The sequence below is a fragment of the Biomphalaria glabrata genome, chromosome 17 (assembly GCF_947242115.1).
Source record: "Biomphalaria glabrata chromosome 17, xgBioGlab47.1, whole genome shotgun sequence".
NCBI classification, from domain to species: domain Eukaryota; kingdom Metazoa; phylum Mollusca; class Gastropoda; family Planorbidae; genus Biomphalaria; species Biomphalaria glabrata.
Window position 1 is genome coordinate 26,414,523 of NC_074727.1, and position 19,308 is coordinate 26,433,830.

A 19,308-nucleotide genomic window follows, 5' to 3' on the forward strand; every position below is an offset into this window, starting at 1 on the left:
AGATTAAACTTTCTTCCGTTTTTAAGCACTACTTTAACTTTTTTTTTAGCAGCCCCCGAAAGTGGATTAAACGCTATTAATTTTGTGCACTTTGTCCATCCGTCCATCCCGTTTAGATCTCAGAAGCTAGAAAATAAAATAAAACTGGGACATGATGATATTTGAGAAGGTTCTGATGCAACAGCTCCTTGTTTCTTCTCCTACAATGAACCATTTCATTTTTAAAATCAACTACGCAAGCAGAATGTTCATTAAACCACTTTTAAATGACAAACTTCGGTAGAGGTATGTGCTTTTTAAAAGGTCACTGAATTCTCCAAGAACAATTCATGCTTCATTCACAGATTCTCGCGTTGGTACAAAAAAAAATTGCATTTAAGGTCACAATGAAAAAAGTATCAATGGCTCATTATAAAATATATTTTCCAGTTATTAAATAATTCATTGAATGAAATACTGGTTCAACTGTTGTTTAAAAAATATTTTTGATACGAACTTCGCTTTAGTTGTAAATTTAAAAAAAGGACTTTTTATAACGCACAGCATTGACATTATAGACTTGACAATCTTAATCAGACTAAATAGAACCTATATCTAGATTTACATGAAATGTATTAATAATTTGAACAAAATTTACATCTATAAATATATAGCAGTACACACGAGCTACGTCCGTTGATTTGTTCCCAGGCTGCAGGATCACACCTTCTATTATTTTTTTTTTACATTTTTATTAACGGGCCACATTCTAACGATCAACCTAGCATACTGTAATAACTGAAGGGAGACAACTCAACGAGACATAGATGTTTATTTACATGGAGACATGACAAACACATAGGATATCTGCCTTGAGCACAGCATCTTCATTATCGTCTCTAGACTCTAGACGGAAAATCGTTCTTTCTCTTCTCTAATGTCAACATCCCTACTAGTCCAGTCACTAATAGTGCGCACCTTCTGTACTATCTTGGATGGCGGTGTGCAAGGCAAGGTTATAACAATACCTTTTTAGCCCGTGAATGGACCTCATTCACCAATCGTAAACAAACAACATTTAGTCAGGTGATAATATTGATAAATACGAAGAAAAAAAACTGTCACGTGACAGCCATTGTGTATTAAAATTAGATCGTAATTTGTATACAAGAGATAGAGAATCACGTGGCTAAATGTTGTTTGTTTACGATTGGTAAATGGGGCCCATTAGTGTATCTGTTACAATGAGATTTCTTTCTTTCTTCTGTGTATCTCTCTCTCTCTCTCTCAGGAAGCCCAATTTGGTTTTGTTTTTTTTTAACCTGGGTATCGTAATTTCTTTGACGTAGACTTTAGAAATGATTGGGAGAGACCCGCCTCGTAATGTGCCCCCCGACACACACGCACTCATATTCTGGGCCTATTAATTTAGTAGCATTTTCACTTATCCCCCCCCCCCCCGGTTAAAAACAAAAAGGTAGACTTTTCTTCGGCTTCTCAATTCAGTCTATATTAAACTTCGATCCTGACTTCCCACCTTTTCTTTTTTGGGGGGGGGGTTAATTTTATTTTTTTTCTATTTTCCAAATTGAATGCCACATTCCCAGTTCCCCTTTCTACATTTATTTTGTTATTTTGTTCACTAAATAAAAAAAAAAGAAATATCCATTTGGTTTGTTGAGTTATTCAATTATTGTAATCGTTTTTATCCCCTTTTCAAAATTGTGCCACTTCTAAATGTAGCGAAATGACAATAGATATAGATTTATCTTTTTAATGCCATTGGGATTAATTTTGTATGGTCAGTATTAAAAAGAACCATATTCCTTGCTTTTTCTCTCTGGAGGAAACAAAAGACTCTAGGTCTATTTTAGGAATGTTATTAGGATTGGTCTTGGTCTAAAAGACGTAAGGCATAAGTAAGGGAAAAAAAAACAATTAAAATATAAAAACTCAGGAGAACAGAAGAGTCATGTGTTTCTAGATAGAGGTCCAAAATAATTCCTTGAGAATACGTAATTCGTGATACTTATGTTAGCAGTCGGGATCTACATCCAGTTCAGGTCTGGGTCTTTCTGCTAACAAGAATTTGTATCACAGACAAAAGGCAGATGGCAGCGCTACTCGCTGGGTCCAATCTGTGTACGTCAGTCTGTGACCAAGGGGCTACAGTCACCTAAGCAACCAGACAGCACAACTAAACTAATCTAATCTAATAAAATTAAAGCAGCCAACGAAATGTATACAGCTAACATATACTTTATTATTTATCTAAAAAAAAGCACAAAAGTTAACAAAACTCAATAAAAGAATACAGGCTATAACCCCTAACCACAACATAAGCCCCGCCTAAAAACTATTATCAGAGCTAAATTACTCCAAACCGAACTACATCTAGACTTACAACTCATAAACAGCCAATTAAGCAGTAGGCAATTACTACACAACAGAGACAGGCAGCTTTAGCAGTTTTTAAGCAGCAGGATTTATAGCAAGCAGTCCCAGCTGAATTGATAACAATCACTATTAGACAGGCACCACACTGACCACACTGACCACTGGTCAAAGACAAAAAGGGGCCCAACGTGAATACTGAACCAGTTATAACTGGTCAGCGCGAACATATCAGAGAGTATGACGTCACGCTCATTCCCTAACCCTAACCTAATTCGTGCCTAGCTGCACCTAGCTGTACACTACAATAAAACCAAAAATTCAGAAAAGAAGATAAAAGTTGTAATGTAAATACTCCAAAAAGGACAAACTACGGGTTACAAATCTACATCCAAACTGAAATTAATAAATCACTTATACTGGGACATGTGGATAAGGACGAATATCAATAAAACTAATCATGGACAAAAATAGGAAAAGATATCTCACACTATAACATTAGTTAACAATTTAAAAGAAAACAACATTTTATTTATTGGTGAAACAAACAAAAAACCCAGAAAAACTAAAAGTTGCAGAAGATAACAAATAGTGGAAATTACATACTATTCTGCACTGGCCTATACAAAATGAAAAGATACTAAATTACATTTTCTAACACTAGCCTATATAAATTACATAAGCAAAATAATACAAAAACAGACAAAGGTTTGATACAAAGCTTGTGGAATAGTGGTCCTCAGGTTGCACTGTCAAAAAGTGTTCTTAGTGAGCACCTAGGAGGTAAATTGAGCCCATGTACGAAATTTGATACGGATACGTTTGATAGTTTAATAGATCTCGTTATCAATGAATCAGCCAGTGAGTGGTATTTTGCTATTATATTAAAGATTAAGGCAATAGCTTAGTTCTTACTGCGCAGATTTATTTATTAATTTATTCGGTAGCATGATTGTATCACATTAAGAAGTTGATCGGACGTGACTAGCATAATATAAAATATTATCAATGCTAATCCTGATCATATCAGTCTAGTAAATTTAAGATCTAGACTTAGACTAGATCTAGATTCTAGTCTCTAGATTCTAGAATTTCTAGAACTATATCTAGATATAGATATTAGAGCTAGACATAGAATTATAAGTGTCAAAGCGCGTTATGAAGTGGGTGTCACAAGACGCTAGCTGTGTGCTGGCGCCTGCTTGAACTGGTCGTGGTCTAGGGTGATTCTGGAGGCCCGACTGTTGACGCTGGAACTTTGGTGGCTTTAGCACTGTCGCGATTTGGTGTTTGTCTATATAATTAACATATAAAACTAAACACCGGAATATAGTTTGAAAAACGTAGGCGTATAACTTTATTTACATCCAGTAATCACAACAAATTTCCGTAAGGATCAATAAAGCAGTCTTAGTCTTAGTATAGAATCTTCCAAATAAAACGTTTACATACAGGTACATCAACAACTGGTGACTAAACTATGATCTCTAATGACTATGAACGTTAGATTTTACTATAAGTTTCTCGTACAATTTTAGGAAGACAAGCAGAAGCGGGAAATACGACCGTCCGCTCTACAAAACACACGCCCACTGTGCGTTCGTTTCCAGCGCAAAAACCCTCCCACGTGGTCTACACCGCAACACAGTGGTTACGTCCCCTTGCATCATCAGTGACGCATAACCTCAGTGGTTACGTCTACATGCATCATCGGTATCTGACCAGTGATGACGTAGGCCGCGCCAACTGCCCCTTTCCCCAAATGGTCCCAGGTCACCCCGCCCTCGTTATATCCTAGGTCCCCTGTCACGTGACAACAAAATAAACATTAAAGCACAAAAAAAAAAACTTATTTCCCCTTCCAATAATAAAATAAATCTAATTCAACTAATTAAAATATATTAAAAACATAAATAATTGCATTAGATCTCAAATATAAATAACAGTAAACAAACTTAAAACTTTCCACAATAACTAAGGCCATGGTAGTGGACTGCGGTTGTTCTGCTACACACACACACAAACGGCTGTGGGCTCACAGCGGTTTGTGACAGTGGGTCTTTCCAAATGAAATCAAAGTTCTATGTCGGAGAAATTACGATGCGCATGTAAAATTAAACAAAAAGGGATTCCAAAGAGCGAAAGAACGAAAGAGAGAGAGAGAGAGAGAGAGATGGAAAGAGAGAGCGGGCCGTGAAATTTCATTGTGCCATATACACTAATTCACGGACTAAAAAGTATGTTAGAGAAATCTTTACAATCTGGACCGTTGATTCAAATGAAAAAAAAAGAAAAGAATGGAGTGTTGCGGCAATAATAAACAAATCATTGGGCGTATACTGCTGGTTTCTGTATACGAATCTTACTATTTGTAACATGTCAAAAACTAATTTATATTTGTAGTAGGTCAAGAAATAACTGAAAATCTTTGACTGGTACTTTCTAGTGTGGGAAGAAGTATTTCAACTCTTTGACAAGGACAGAAATGGACATATATCTAGAGATGAACTTGGGCGTGTGTTTAGAGCCCTAGACTTAGATCCTTCCCAGAAAGAGCTGGATCAAGCATTGAAAGAACTAGATAAAGATGGTAGGCTGTTTACATAACCACTGCGCATTTGTACAAGTTTATTCTACCTTCTCTGCTAAAAGTCATTTCCTTTCCTCCTCTGCAAAGAGCGTATCATTCCTCTACCTTCTCTGCCTCGAGTATCATATCTCTGACTTCTCTGCCAAAAGTAAATCATATCTCTGACTTCTCTGCCTCGAGTATCATATCTCTGACTTCTCTGCCAAAAGTAAATCATATCTCTGACTTCTCTGCCTCGAGTATCATATCTCTGACTTCTCTGCCAAAAGTAAATCATATCTCTTACTTCTCTGCCTCGAGTATCATATCTCTGACTTCTCTGCCTCGAGTATCATATCTCTGACTTCTCTGCCTCGAGTATCATATCTCTGACTTCTCTGCCAAAAGTAAATCATATCTCTGACTTCTCTGCCTCGAGTATCATATCTCTGACTTCTCTGCCAAAAGTAAATCATATCTCTTACTTCTCTGCCTCGAGTATCATATCTCTGACTTCTCTGCCTCGAGTATCATATCTCTGACATCTCTGCCAAAAGTAAATCATATCTCTGACTTCTCTGCCAAAAGTAAATCATATCTCTGACTTCTCTGCTAAGTGTCTATAGCTCTGACTTCTCTGCCAAAAGTAAATCATATCTCTGACTTCTCTGCCAAAAGTAAATCATATCTCTGACTTCTCTGCAAAGAGTCTATATCTCTGACTTCTCTGCCTCGAGTATCATATCTCTTACTTCTCTGCCAAAAGTAAATCATATCTCTGACTTCTCTGCTAAAAGTCTATATCTCTAACTTCTCTGCCTCCAGTATCATATCTCTGACTTCTCTGCCTCGAGTATCATATCTCTGACTTCTCAGCCTCGAGTATTATATCTGACTTCTCTGTCTCGAGTATCATATCTCTGACTTCTCTGCTTCGAGTATCATATCTCTGACTTCTCTGCCAAAAGTAAATCATTTCTCTGACTTCTCTGCCAAAAGTAAATCATTTCTCTGACTTCTCTGCAAAGAGTCTATATCTCTGACTTCTCTGCCTCGAGTATCATAGCTCTTACTTCTCTGCCAAAAGTAAATCATATCTCTGACTTCTCTGCTAAGTCTATATCTCTAACTTCTCTGCCTCCAGTATCATATCTCTGACTTCTCTGCCTCGAGTATCATATCTCTGACTTCTCAGCCTGGAGTATTATATCTGACTTCTCTGCCTCGAGTATCATATCTCTGACTTCTCTGCCTCGAGTATCATATCTCTGACTTCTCTGCCAAAAGTAAATCATTTCTCTGACTTCTCTGCAAAGAGTCTATATCTCTGACTTCTCTGCCTCGAGTATCATATCTCTTACTTCTCTGCCAAAAGTAAATCATATCTCTGACTTCTCTGCTAAGAGTCTATATCTCTAACTTCTCTGCCTCCAGTATCATATCTCTGACTTCTCTGCCTCGAGTATCATATCTCTGACTTCTCAGCCTGGAGTATTATATCTGACTTCTCTGCCTCGAGTATCATATCTCTGACTTCTCTGCCTCGAGTATCATATCTCTGACTTCTCTGCCAAAAGTAAATCATTTCTCTGACTTCTCTGCAAAGAGTCTATATCTCTGACTTCTCTGCCTCGAGTATCATATCTCTTACTTCTCTGCCAAAAGTAAATCATTTCTCTGACTTCTCTGCAAAGAGTCTATATCTCTGACTTCTCTGCCTCGAGTATCATAGCTCTTACTTCTCTGCCAAATGTAAATCATATCTCTGACTTCTCTGCTAAGAGTCTATATCTCTAACTTCTCTGCCTCCAGTATCATATCTCTGATTTCTCTGCTAAGAGTCTATATCTCTTACTTCTCTGCCTCGAGTATCATATCTCTGACTTCTCTGCCAAAAGTAAATCATTTCTCTTACTTCTCAGCAAAGAGTCTATATCTCTGACTTCTCTGCCTCGAGTATCATAGCTCTTACTTCTCTGCCAAAAGTAAATCAAGAGTCTATATCTCTGACTTCGTTGCCTCGAGTATCATATCTCTTACTTCTCTGCCAAAAGTAAATCAAGAGTCTATATCTCTGACTTCGTTGCCTCGAGTATCATATCTCTTACTTTTCTACCAAGAGTCATTTCCCTACCATCTGATAAGAGTCAACATTATTCATACTACTACTTTCACCCCTCACCAGCTATTCTAAAGTGTGCTATTTTGTTATATCACCCACTCTCTAGGGAATGGTATCTTTGAAAAGGACGATTTTAAAATGTATTTAAAGAAAGTCAAACGGTCAAGTTATGATGAAAGAAAACAGGAAATGATGCAGGCCTTCAGGTATCGGTTGTGTAAATTAACTCATGTGCTGAGATCTCTCTATGTATGAAAGCATATTGTTCTTTGAATGGTGTAATATTTCTTGCATTCTAAACAAATCTATTCAAGAATTTCTATCTGTATTCGTTGTCTCTATATACCTAGAGAATTCTGTCCAGCGATTTAGTAGATCCGCCTTGCGAGTTAATAGGGCGGAAACATCAGAGGATCTTTGCGGCGCTATAGTCTGGTTAGTTGGGCCATAGACACATCGAAGCGACTCATAGAAAGAGCGTGTGTCACCAATGTCAGCGTGTCTCTGTATGTTTACGGGCAGCTCAAGCCCACCAATTATTTTTCAGTTCTCTGACCTTTGCAGAGTGTAACAAGAAGCTTTATAGAGAGTTCTGGCTGCGTTGTCATTAGGGTTCGCAAGAACAGAGCAATAGTAGGGCCTAGTTGGTGTTACGTTTATTTAATTTGTTAGAGATCTAGTTAGTGTTGGATTTATTTATTTTGTTAGATCTAGTTGGTGTTGCATTTATTAATTTTGTTAGATCTAGTTGGTGTTGCATTTATTTAATTTGTTAGATCTAGTTGGTGTTACATTTATTTATTTTGTTAGATCTAGTTGGTGTTGCATTTATTAATTTTGTTAGATCTAGTTAATGTTACATTTATTAATTTTGTTAGATCTAGTTAATGTTACATTTATTAATTTTGTTAGATCTAGTTGGTGTTGCATTTATTTAATTTATTAGATCTAGTTGGAGTTACATTTATTTATCTAGTTGGTGTATAAAAAAATGAAGCAGTAAAAATGCTCATAAAATGAAACAGTTAAACAATAAGAATCAGCAGACAACGGCAGGGTGGAAACAAAGAAATAATATTTAAGGATAATAATAACAATCTGTAGTCATACATTAAATCTAAGACAATGGAAACAACGAATTTAGGAAATTTAGGCACCGGATATTTAGGCACCGCATATTTACGGATATTTAGGCACCCGGATAATTAGGCACCCGGAAATTTAGGCACCCGGATAATTAGCCCCCCCGGAAATTTACGCACCGGATAATTAGGCACTCTTTAATTAGCGACCTTAATTTTAGAGTAGTTTAAAAATGTTAACGTATATGTTCTCCTTAGGCTATGGGCTATCGGTGACGTTATAAATACAATAGCAACAAGAACGATTCTTACTGAATTTTCATCATATAAAAGAAAAGCTGACAAAACGAGGAAAAAAATGACAATCGTGAGAATGTGTGGAAAAAAAGACTTCGGATTAATAGTCATTTTAAAATATAGACCCACAGGATTCAGGGAAGGGGAGGTAGAGTTGATTCTCCTCTCATTGGTTCACCCCCTTAGCCCTTCCCCCTCTACGCACTCCCACTAATGGGAGAGGATTTGTCATAGATGTTGAACTAGGTCGTAAAAATGACGTAATGAGTCTCAAGGCTACACACTGGAGAACTGGGCAGGGTACAGCATTGTACATAACTGCTAAAATGGAAGTCTGGAGAAAATTGTCTTCTTATAGTGGGAATGGAAATGAGCAGGTGGGATTTGCGCGCGTTACTTATACATATTTGATAATAGCATTAATATCTATTATCAACACTCCTTCTTTTATATTGTTAATGGGTAACCCCTCTAGGAAGATCTATTGTGTGAGTGTATAGGTGTGTTAGGTCCTTCAAATGTGGTAAATAACTTTTATTGAATATATATGTAAATTTATGTAATATAATATTTATATAAATTGCGAATGGAAATCGCAAAACGGCTAGAAATTACGATAAAACATAATGTTTTGAAAATTTTAAAAAAAGTTTATGGAAAAGACATATGAGTTAAAAATTTAAATATCATTTTAGGGATATTGATCTCTTATTAATACTTTTTCTGCTTATATAAGATTGTTGATGTTCCAATTTAACCCCGCCTTCTCTATCATAAATCAAATTTAATATAGCGCCTATTTACTACAATTTTTGAGAAGGTATGATTCCCCCATTCCTTTTATGTTCAGTACCATATACATTTTTTTTTCTTCAGAATGAAAAAAAAAACAACAACAAAAACTCGTTTCCCTAACTTTTAACACTGCACAATGAAATTTAACTATTTTTATTTCCCTTATATATATTATTATTTTTATTACTGTTATTATTATTATGATGGTTTTAACAGAAATGGGTCTACCAAAGTTTTTGGAAGGCCTCTAAAATATAATCCCCAGACTTCCATTTTAACACCTTTGTGTTTCCATTCCCTTTAGTCCAGTGTGTAGCCTTCAGATTCACTACGTAACTTTTACGACCAAGTTTACATCTACCTGCGAGAAATCCTCTCATTTAAGTGAGAGTGTGTGCACCCCTCCCCAACCCGCCCATCCCATTTTAAGAGTACGACCCCTCCCTTTCTCACAAGCAGAGTGCGATTGCGATTATATTTATCACCAACACTCCCCCGACATAATACAAATATTTTATAATACTTTTTAATCCTAAGTATTTACATTAGTAACTAAATATTTAGACAAATTGCATAATCATCAATTAAAAAAACTCACCAGTCAACCTTAGGGGTTGGAGATGGGGGAAAACAATGAGCGGAGAATCATTTCTACCTCCCCTCCCCTGAATCCTGTAATGTCTATATTATATAATGACTCAGGAGTCATTTTTTCCATACATTCTCATGATTGTCATTTTTTCCCCATTTTGTCAGCTTTTCTTTAGTTAGAATCGTTATAGTTGCTATTTATTATAACGTCATCGATAGCCCATAGCCTAAGGATAAAATATACGTTAACATTTTATAATCATTTTCAAATTAAAGGTCGCTAATTAAAGAGTGCCTAATTATCCGGTGCCTAATTTTCCGCCTTGTCAAAAAGTGTCTAATTATATACAAAGGTATTTGTAGGTGGCAGCATAACATGTATAACAGAGAATTAGAAGAATACTAGAAACTGGAATCAAATTGGAGCATGTCTTTCCAACCAAAAAAATGCTAATTTTTAAGATTAACAAAAAAAGCTAAAACAAATAAAAATTACTTATTTCATCCACGGATGGCTGCCTAGTCGTGCGGTTTGCGCGCTGGAATGTCGTTCGGACTTATCGATGGTCCCGGGTTCAAACCCTGCCCGTTTCCATCCTCGTCGTCTTGAGGTAGGTTTGGACTAGGCAGTAAATTATCTTCAACTCTGAAGGAACATCCGCAACATTTGACCAAGACACATTTCTTATGCTAGACAAACGTGAACACTTGCTTCTTCCCTAGTGCCAGTATGGAATAGGTTGCTTGAATCAGCCAGGAAAATCAACAACTTGGCAGAGTTTTAATTCACTGATTAAAATGCATGACTAGATTGACACAGGGATGTGAGTGGACGTAATTCTCTTCTGAAATAATGGGTCTGTAATGTATAGGATAAGATAAGATTGCTTTTCTTAGGATTAAAGGATGCAAACAAAAGGTAGGGGTCCAAAGGCAACATATTGTATATTGTGATGTTGCTTGTTCAGGCTGTCTTGAGGTCAACTATGGATGACTGTTGAATTTCAACCAATTACTCTGCAAGCGTTTGGGTGTTATTGTTCGGGTGTATTCCGTGTAGTCGATCAACAATCCAGACAAAACAAACACATCGGTTTTAACTAGTAAAGAGATGTAGTCAACGCTGAAGAACAATGCAACATGTATTTATTCTAAGAAAAGGCCACAGTAAAAGTCTCTGTCACTAAACACGTCGTTACCCTAGAGGATTATATCGTTAACTGATTTTCCGGTCTCTAACCCAATATATCCCAAACGTCACTAGTCCCGTTCAATATGCGTCTTCTATGGTGCGTTGCTAAATAACTAAACTATAAATAAGGTGTCTAACAGATTCCTCCCCCCCTTGAAAAAAAAATATGTCAATATTTTTCCACTACTGTCAAGTCTTACAAGGGCATTTGCAATTTAAGGGGAAGACAACAAACATAAAATCTTGACATCTTCATCTTGGCTTGACAGTTCATCATGTTCATGTCAATGTTCATAACATTACACCGTTACTTCCAAAATTCCAGAATCATCTTCATTAGTAAACAGTAACAGTTCATCATGGAAATGTGGCATCTCATGGGCACGTCATACACTTCTCACAAATGTTCTCCACTGGCAGTAATCTGACAAAATACAATATTTCAAAAACAATTATAGACTTTATTTCCACATTCAATAAGCTTTTCCTTACCACCCTTTTATACGCTTTTGTCCATTTTTCTTTTATACTCACCCTTTTCCATCGAACTAACTTTCGTCAATGATATATGAAATGATTCACACAAAAAATATCCATACTTACTTTTAAATGCTTAACATCAAATTTACTTATCTCCCTTTTCCATAACATATAAATTGTGCCATGTTAATCAATATTACCATACAAAAATCTAATATCAAACATCAATGTAATATATACATAGTATTTACAAGTATCACTTCCATATGTAAGTGTATGTCAATCTAGACAGCATATACCCAATTTATAATTATCAATCAATAATTAATATCCCTATTTCAATAAATACAAGAGGTACTTTCACTTTAGTTTTATAACTTTAAAAGTTTCAAACATATTATTACTATTCTATGGAATGTCACATCATAGAATCTACTCATTATCATTATAGTCAAATATTTCATTAATCAACTTAAATACTTTAATTTAAAATTCTTTTGTTCCATATTATAAACTTTAATAGACAAGTTTAAACCTGATCACGATTCCATATTCAGAATATTTATTTATTTTACATCATATCTTGTCCTGTCATTTTGTTTATCATAAGTTCTGTACCCATTTGATCTATGATCATTGTATTTGTTTCTACTTTGGTTGATTCTTCCACCAAATCTACAACTAGAACTCGCTATCTTCTGATTGGTATGGAACCTACTCCAACATTCTCTAGCAAAATGTCCTTGTTTATGGCAATTATAACAATTCATGTTTTTTCTATTGTATGAGTTATTCATAGGTCTATTGTATTGTTTAGTATTTCTGTTTAACACATTTCTGTTTAATAAATTTTCATATTTGTTTTGCCATCTGTTAATGTCTCTCATGGTACAAGACCTAATTCCTCTAATGTTACCCAATAACATATCCTGTGTCAAACTAGGCATTGCTACAGCATTACAGTAACCAGTGAAAAAAGGTGTCTTAATAAAAATTCTACAAGCCTTAAATTTCTTAATACTGCCATCTAATAATCTAACCTTTTTCATGTAATCTAAATAACACCATGGTTCTACAAATTTTGAATGAATTGCAATTGTAGTGCATGCTGTGTCCCCGATAAAATTTATAGATTTTCCATTTACTAGACCTTTGAATAGTTTAAAAGTATTTCTCTTTCCCTCAACCATGTTAATTTCTTCTATAGTGTTACCATAATTTAATTGCTCAATATCACTAGATTAAACAACACATTAGATCTCTTCTTAACCAACAGACCTGGATTAGTAGTTGATTATGATATTATCCCTGGTCTATCAGACCATGAGATCATAAAAATACACAGTCAGATAAAAGCAGTAGCCAATACAAAACCCAAAAGAAAAATCTTACTCTGGAATAAATGTAACCTAACACAACTACACCAAGCTGCATTAAACTTTCAACAAACATTCTTATTAGAAAAAGACATTAACCAACCAGTCGATGACCTCTGGAATTTCATTAAAAACCATCTTAAAAGCATTATAGAAAATCATATACCAACTAAACACACATCAAACAAAATAAATAAATGCTGGTTTAATAATAGACTAAAGAAGCTTTGTAAACAGAAGGAAAACCTATATAGAAAATTTAAAGAAACTAATGCAGAAAGAGTTTACAAAAAGTATATAAAAATTAAACACTTAACCCAAAAAGTAAGCAGACAGCTGCAGAGTGAATACATAAACAATGTAATATCTAAAGATAACAACAAAAACCTATGGTCATACATTAAATCTAAGAAAATGGAAACAACAGGCGTAGCGCCATTAAAAGATGAACATAACATAATACATAATGATAATGAAACTAAAGCAAACATCCTAAACAAATACTTTGCATCAGCATTCTCAGCCCCAGGAGACAAAGACATATTACTGAATTTAAACCAAGTAGACAACATAGAAGATATAGTAGTACAAGAAAATGGAATTCAAAAACTATTAGCCAACACCAAACCAAATAAAGCTTCTGGACCTGATGGTATTCCAGCTAGATTACTCAAAGAACTAAGTAATGAGCTAGCCCCAGTGTTCAAAATACTCTTTCAGGCTTCACTTAACCAGGGCTGAGTACCAAAGGACTGGAAAGAAGCTAATGTCACCCCCCTATTTAAAAAAGGAGAAAAATCTGACCCAGGAAACTACAGACCAGTATCACTTACCAGCATCACTTGTAAAATCCTAGAACACATAATATGTAGCAACATCATAAATCACTTAGACAAACATAATGTCCTCACACCATACCAACATGGCTTTAGGAAATATAGATCATGTGAAACACAACTAATAGGACTAATTGATGATTTTTCAAAAGGTTTAGATAATAATGAACAAATAGATGCTATCTTACTAGATTTTTCTAAGGCTTTTGACAAAGTTCACCACCATAGTTTGCTTAAAAAATTAAAATATTTCGGCATTAATGGTCCACTGCATCAGTGGATTAAAGACTTTCTGATAGGGAGAGAACAAACTGTAATAATAAATGGCTCTAAATCAACACCGATAACAGTAAACTCAGGTGTACCTCAAGGAACAGTCTTGGGTCCACTACTATTTTTAATTTACATAAATGATTTACCAAATTGCATTACTTCAGGAACAAAAGTCAGATTATTTGCAGACGATTGCATAATATATAGAACAATAAAAACAACACAAGACACAGATATTTTACAAAGAGAATTAGATGAATTACAGAAATGGGAATCAAATTGGAGCATGTCTTTCCACCCAGAAAAATGTCAGTTGTTAAGAGTAACAAAAAAACTAAAACAAATTAATTCCACTTATCTTATTCATGGCAAACCAGTAACACAGACTAAAAACGCAAAATACCTAGGTGTTATAATAAATGAAAAACTGTCATGGAATCCACATATTGATGAAACTACAAAAAAAATCAAACAAAGCATTAGGATTTATTAAAAGAAATTTCTATAAATCAAATAAGAACATAAAACTAAAATGTTATTTAACCTTGGTTAGGCCAATAATAGAATATGCATCCTCTGTTTGGGACCCCTCAACTCAAGAAAACATTAAGAAACTAGAACAGACACAAAATAGAGCAGTGCGATTCATAACAAACGAATATTCACATTTGACTAGAGTAACACCTTTAGTAAAATCACTAAATTTAGAAAGCCTTCAGGACAGAAGGCTCAAAAGTAAAGTAGCAATAATACATAAAACACTGAACCATAATCTTCAAATACAAAAACAAAATTTAATAAAATACTCTGAAAGACACAAAGATAAAGGCACATTCCTCGTCCCATATGCTAGGACAAATTTGTACAAATACTCCTTCTTCCCTAGTGCTATTAGAGCATGGAATGGGTTGCCTGAGCTAGCCAGGAAAACCAGTGACTTGGCAGAATTTAAGTCATTGGTTAATATGCATGACTAAATGCATGACGCGTAGGACGTAATCATCTTCTTTTTTGAAGTAACGTCTGTATTATATAAGATAAGATAAGATATCCTCATCACTATAATCTCTATCCTGATTTTCATTAGTATAGTAAACTCTGCTTGTTTGATTCCTATCCCTATGTTTACTACTGCTTCTGTTTTGATTTCTATCTCTATATGAGTTCCTATCATTAGATTTATAGTATGTTGATTTTTTGCAATGAGAAGCTATGTGACCTTTCTTATGGCAATTGAAACAAGTTATTTCTTCATAATGATTATCCCTAGATTTTGATCTTGCATTTCTATCTCTATTTCTATTTTCAAACCTATCTTGTTTCTCTAGAATATCTATCATTTCTTCTGACTTTTTTCTCACTTGTGTATCCTATTAAGTCTACCTTATTCTTATCTTTAGTAGAGAATGGATTAGTTGGATAAGCATTTTTATAAATTCTCATTATTTCTGTAACTTCATCTAAACATTTAGGATTTCTCTCTTTAATAAATGATTGAAGTTGGGGATCACACTTGTTAATAAAGTTATCTAACAGAATGAAATTTTTTAATCCCTCATAAGAATTTCCCACTTTTTCTAGTTTTACCCATTTATTAAAAAAATCTTTCTCCATATTAATGGTAGTTAGAGGTTCTATATCTAATGATGGTATATTGTCAAAGTATTTCTTTCTGAAAGTTGTAGCATTATGACCATAGGCATTCAACAACTCTCTTTTCAAGACTTGATAGCTATCATCAATATGATGGTCATGATTTTGGCATATTGTTAGAGCTTGACCATGAAAGAAGTCTATCAGTATTTCAGACCATTCTTCTTCTGGCATATTAAATGTAGACATTTTTGCCTCATATCTTTTCAGAAAATCACCAATGTCATCCTTCTGTTCATCAAAACTTTGTATCTTTCTCTTTAGCCATGTTTGTGAATTAGGGTTGTCCCTTTGTGTGGTAGAATTATTTGAGTTATTTGTGTTATTTCCTTGAGTTGTCTGTTCAGTTTGAGCTCTGGCTTGTGCTGCATCCAATCTCATCTTCTCCATTTTAGCTTCATGCTCTCTCTGCCTTTCTTGGTCCTCTTTTTGCTTCTCATATTCTTCCTTTCTGATCCTATCTTGTCTCTCTATCTCTTGTCTTTTTTCTTCTTTCTGTCTCTCTATCTCTTGTCTTTTTTCTTCTTTCTGTCTCTCTATCTCTTGTCTTTGACGTTCTTCTTGTCTTTCTATCTCTTCTTTTTCTTTTCTTATTTTATCTTTCCGTTCCATTTCTTCCCTCACAACTTGCTGTACATAAGCTGCTAAGTCCTTTCCTTTTAACTCCATGGCCTTTCCATCCTGCATAGCTGTTTCCTTAACCTTAAGGTCCACATATGATGATGTAGCCATTGTATTTTATTTTTTATATATATTTTTACTTAGCCTATATTGGTTATGGCTATACTTTAAACTTATTTTATATTTAAGTTTTTACACACTTTTTATACCAGTTTTAAGTGTTATGTCTCTATAGATTCAGTAAATGTGTAAATCTAGTCTGAGTTATATTCAGATCTGTATATTAAATCTAGTAATAGTAGTATCACACAAATTTAAATTTCGTATATTATAGTATATATAATAGTATTAGATTTAGATCTACAGTTATCAAGAGCACTATGACTATTAGTATGAATAACTATGATCAATTTTAAAATTTGATGTGACTAAACTAAAGTGTCTAGAGTAGACTCTAAGACAGTAGACAGTCTAGAGTAGATAAAATAGTCTAGATCCAATCCAGAAATTATGGTTCTATTTAAGCATATGAAATAAATATGTTCATACAATGTCAAATATATCTTTAACAAGATATATACATCTAGAATTTACTACCTTCATTCATCTTTCCAATTAATATTCAAAATTAGAGTCTAGATCAGTAGATGTACCAACGAAATGTACAAAAATTTGTGGATCTAATATTAGCCAGACGACAATGTTTGACTACTATGCCAGTTTCGGCATTATTCTCATGGCAAAATCATATTTGATTTTAACCGCTCAAACTAAAATGTATTTTAGTCTGATTCACAATAAAAGAATCCTACCTGTACTTTCTATCATCAAGTGAAAAAAATACAGATCTAATCAAATTAATAAAAATAAATAATATAAAATAATATACACAAATGAAATAATTAAATGAGACTATCGCTATGGGTTGGGATATGACAATATGGCACACATTAATAACGTCACGAAGTAACCAAGCAACAACGGATATGACGTTTACACAAACAAAACAATCACTATCTTAAACGTATAATATAGTTTATATAGCTTTTCATCTAAATTACGTCTTTTACCCCGACGGGTTTTAAGGCGCACCACCTGATTTTAGTCAGGCTAACGTACCAAATTTAGACAAAATCTATTTCTAAGGGCAATCTAAACATATACTAATAAGAAAAATGGCACTTAGCTTTTGATAAGAAAGATCCCCTTTGTTCGGATTCTCGAATATGATAGATCTACAACAAATTCCACTGCTTCTCTTCCAGTTCTGACTCTGTTCTCCGGTGCTACCAGTGGATACAATCCGTGTCGAGTATCCCACGTAATGCCCCAGATGTCTTGATATGCCACAGCAAAATGTTTCAGTTTCTTCGACGACTGTTGATGACCGTATGTGTAGTTCCAACGACTTTGTGTACACAGTTACTGACTAATAGGTTAACGGTTCTCCTGGCGATGACTTGATTTGCGTAGACGACTACTGGCAAATAACTATATCAATGTCCAGCAACGACAAATACGACTTCACTAACCTTCCAAAGGTTAAACGCAGTGACCGTTATAAAAGTGGCAAGCAACCGGTTCAATGAGCAAACTGCTCCACAAGAATCTCTCAAAGGGTAAGACGACAGAGCGATTTATTTATCTACCAAACTTGTAGTACTCACAATACTTCTGACAGCGGGCAAACTGTCCTTCTCAAAACTGACGAGGTAAAACTTGATACGACTATGTGGCTCCTACGACTGTTTTCTCAAGCGAAGAAAAAATATGTCCAACAGGTTCACTGACAAACTCTCACCCGTTATGAATGAACGGTTCCTCTGGCTGTAGGTCGATTCAGCATACGAAGATCAGGCGTTGATAATATACTCGTTGAGTAGACCAGACGTTGCGATGATCACTGTCCTGACGAAGGTCACCCTGAGTTAACGGCTCGTTGAACGTACGATCAAGCAGGCGACGACTGTATGTAAAACTGACGACTTGGCTTGAAACAAAGTCACACTGCGATGATGCTGTGTTCAGCCGTACTCCGATGAAACTTTATATCTTCGAGTGCACGACCCTCACCTGAGTAAACTTTCAGCTTCGAGGTCCGGTTCGAGGTTCGGCTTTGAGGTTCGTGGTCGCCACTGTGATGTTGCTTGTTCAGGCTGTCTTGAGGTCAACTATGGATGACTGTTGAATTTCAACCAATTACTCTGCAAGCGTTTGGGTGTTATTGTTCGGGTGTATTCCGTGTAGTCGATCAACAATCCAGACAAAACAAACACATCAGTTTTAACTAGTAAAGAGATGTAGTCAACGCTGAAGAACAATGCAACATGTATTTATTCTAAGAAAAGGCCACAGTAAAAGTCTCTGTCACTAAACACGTCGTTACCCTAGAGGATTATATCGCTAACTGATTTTCCGGTCTCTAACCCAATATATCCCAAACGTCACTAGTCCCGTTCAATATGCGTCTTCTTTTGGTGCGTCGCTAAATAACTAAACTATAAATAAGGTGTCTAACAATATATTGAATATTTCAATATTAAATTGACAAGATGACAAGAGATTGTACGTAGAACTTGTTGTGGGCAGGATGACAGCGGGAACGGGGGGAGTTGGTGGAAAGTTAAAGTGTTTACATTAGTGGGAAAAGTATGCGTGAGTGTGTGTGTCGGGGAGGGGCATTAGAAAACGGGTCTTTCCAAGTCAAGTCAAAAGTCTATGTTAGAGAACATAATGATGCATGTATGATTATAAAATGAAGCAGCGTCAGCGTATTTTGTCGAACAGTAGTGATTACTGTCTCAAACTAAAAACAAACAAGCCCAAGACATTGTTTTAGCATGTTTACCATAGACACTAATTGGTTTAGCTCTTATTGCACTTCAGGTGGAGTGAACAGTCGGTTCTGAACATGAAACTGAATAAACACAAAAACGTGCTTACGAATTGTTCAATTGGGAACTATCTTTTCATCTTTCAATGACAAGAGTTGTAAACGAAAATGACATCACGAGAGGAACACTTTGTTACATCGGAAGTGCACATTTC

At 35.2% G+C, this 19,308-nt stretch overlaps 1 protein-coding gene across 2 annotated transcripts in view; it reads left to right on the forward strand.

The window, feature by feature from the left end:
* Positions 1-19,308, forward strand: part of LOC106069749 (uncharacterized) — a 52,667-nt gene that overhangs the window by 16,374 nt on the left and 16,985 nt on the right. For both annotated transcript variants that reach the window (XM_056015904.1, XM_056015905.1), the window contains 2 exons: positions 4,820-4,963; positions 7,171-7,270. In XM_056015904.1, coding sequence (XP_055871879.1) covers positions 4,820-4,963; positions 7,171-7,270 — 244 coding nt within the window. The remainder of the gene's footprint in view (positions 1-4,819; positions 4,964-7,170; positions 7,271-19,308) is intronic.